General features: G+C 43.6%; 1 protein-coding gene across 1 annotated transcript in view; it reads left to right on the forward strand.

The window, feature by feature from the left end:
* LOC109472872 (transmembrane and TPR repeat-containing protein 1-like) overlaps positions 1-1,604 on the forward strand; it is a 43,482-nt gene that overhangs the window by 2,192 nt on the left and 39,686 nt on the right. Inside the window, exon 2 of the mRNA XM_019772737.1 lies at positions 19-221. Coding sequence (XP_019628296.1) covers positions 19-221 — 203 coding nt within the window. The remainder of the gene's footprint in view (positions 1-18; positions 222-1,604) is intronic.

Below are 1,604 nucleotides of genomic sequence, written 5' to 3' on the forward strand. Positions count from 1 at the left end.
CCGATGTGCTACATATTGGTGTGCGTGGTGGCGGTAGGGTGCTACCTGAACAGCCTTCCCGGAGACTTCGTGCACGATGATGTGATGGCGATCAAAACCAACAAAGATGTTTTGGGGAAAACGCCCCTCTCGGAAGTTTTCCTGAACGATTTCTGGGGGAAGAGAATGTCGGATAACACCAGCCACAAGTCATACCGGCCTCTGTGTGTCCTTACTTTCAGGTGAGTAGTTTCCTTAGTCCTTTCCGTTACGGTCATAATATATGTGATCCACTCGTACGTATACGTACGTTTGTTGTTCCAAGTGTTGTGAGGAAAGTGCGATACCGAGAGACTGCACTGTTGGCGCCAGGCGCCCCGCGGCCTCCATCCGACACACTACAGCGTCTATAAAAACACAATCAGTGTCCGTCCGCTCAAGTACAGTCTCGGACATGATTCACCTCGTTCCAGACGCGTAAGAAAGGGGCTGTTTGGATGATAATTTACGGATATTAGAACAGGTTTGTTCCAGCTGGCCCGGTGTCGTCTGCAAGGCTGGCTCGTGGGGCTCCTTCACAGGAGAGCGGCTATAGGATAGCGAGTCTACCGCCTTGGGCGAACATTCTGGAGACGCCACTCATTTTCTGCGCCACGGATTTTATGATTGCTTTCCTTGTAAGCTGATATAAGTGCCCGGTAGTTGTTGATGGTAAGTGGCAAACGGCAGTAGATTGCCTGAGTATTTATGCATGTATGTGGTTGTGAAAATTATGTGAGGGCTGCTGACTTGGGACAAGCTTATATTAGCTCCCTTATAGTTATACGTCTGATTTTTTTTTTCTGTCATGTCAATTTTGTTTGATGTAAGATCATGTCAAGTGCCACCAAAGGAACAACAATCCTATGACAATTTTGATATCTAGACCCTTTGAAATGTCATTTCCTGCATTTTTGAAAGGCCGCAGATATTGCTGGACTAAGCTTAGTTTAATGACATCACTTTTGAATGTGAAAGATGACGGGTCATGAGTGAGAAAATTCAGTCTAATGGTGGAAAGACTGACGCTGGTTAGAACACTGGTTGGGGGTAAGTTTCCAATGGGACAAGTTTCACACCAATTTTAGAAGGTTGTGATCGTTGGACTTGTGTTGTGGTGTGCTTGCCACCTAGCAGCTTTATTGGAACTGCATGCGTTGTATCTGTTTATGCATGCATTGTGTCCACTACATTGCTAAGCTCAGTCACCAGGTTACTCAATAAGAAAATACTTGTTATATACATGTTATACTGTGTATGTGGAGATGAAATAAGACCAAAGCCTTTTTATCATGAGTAGATGTTCGGCTTGGCTGTAGTTATTGTTTTATGATGTATGTTTTATTGCAGTAGAGAGGTTGTGATTTGTCAGGGTGTTATATATAATTATTCCTCATCACAGGTGTGTTCAGTGGGTGCTTGCCTGGATGTCAGACTGAGGACACATTAAACATTGATGATGTGTGCCCAGCGTCAGGATTGATACTTTTTTCTGTATCTGTATAGCTGGTATAACCGCCTTTCGGCATAACACACCAGCTTCAATATATATACCTACATGTATATATATATATATATATATATAT

The sequence above is a fragment of the Branchiostoma belcheri genome, unplaced genomic scaffold (assembly GCF_001625305.1).
Source record: "Branchiostoma belcheri isolate BF01 breed outbred unplaced genomic scaffold, Haploidv18h27 scaffold288, whole genome shotgun sequence".
Classification (NCBI taxonomy): Eukaryota; Metazoa; Chordata; class Leptocardii; order Amphioxiformes; family Branchiostomatidae; genus Branchiostoma; species Branchiostoma belcheri.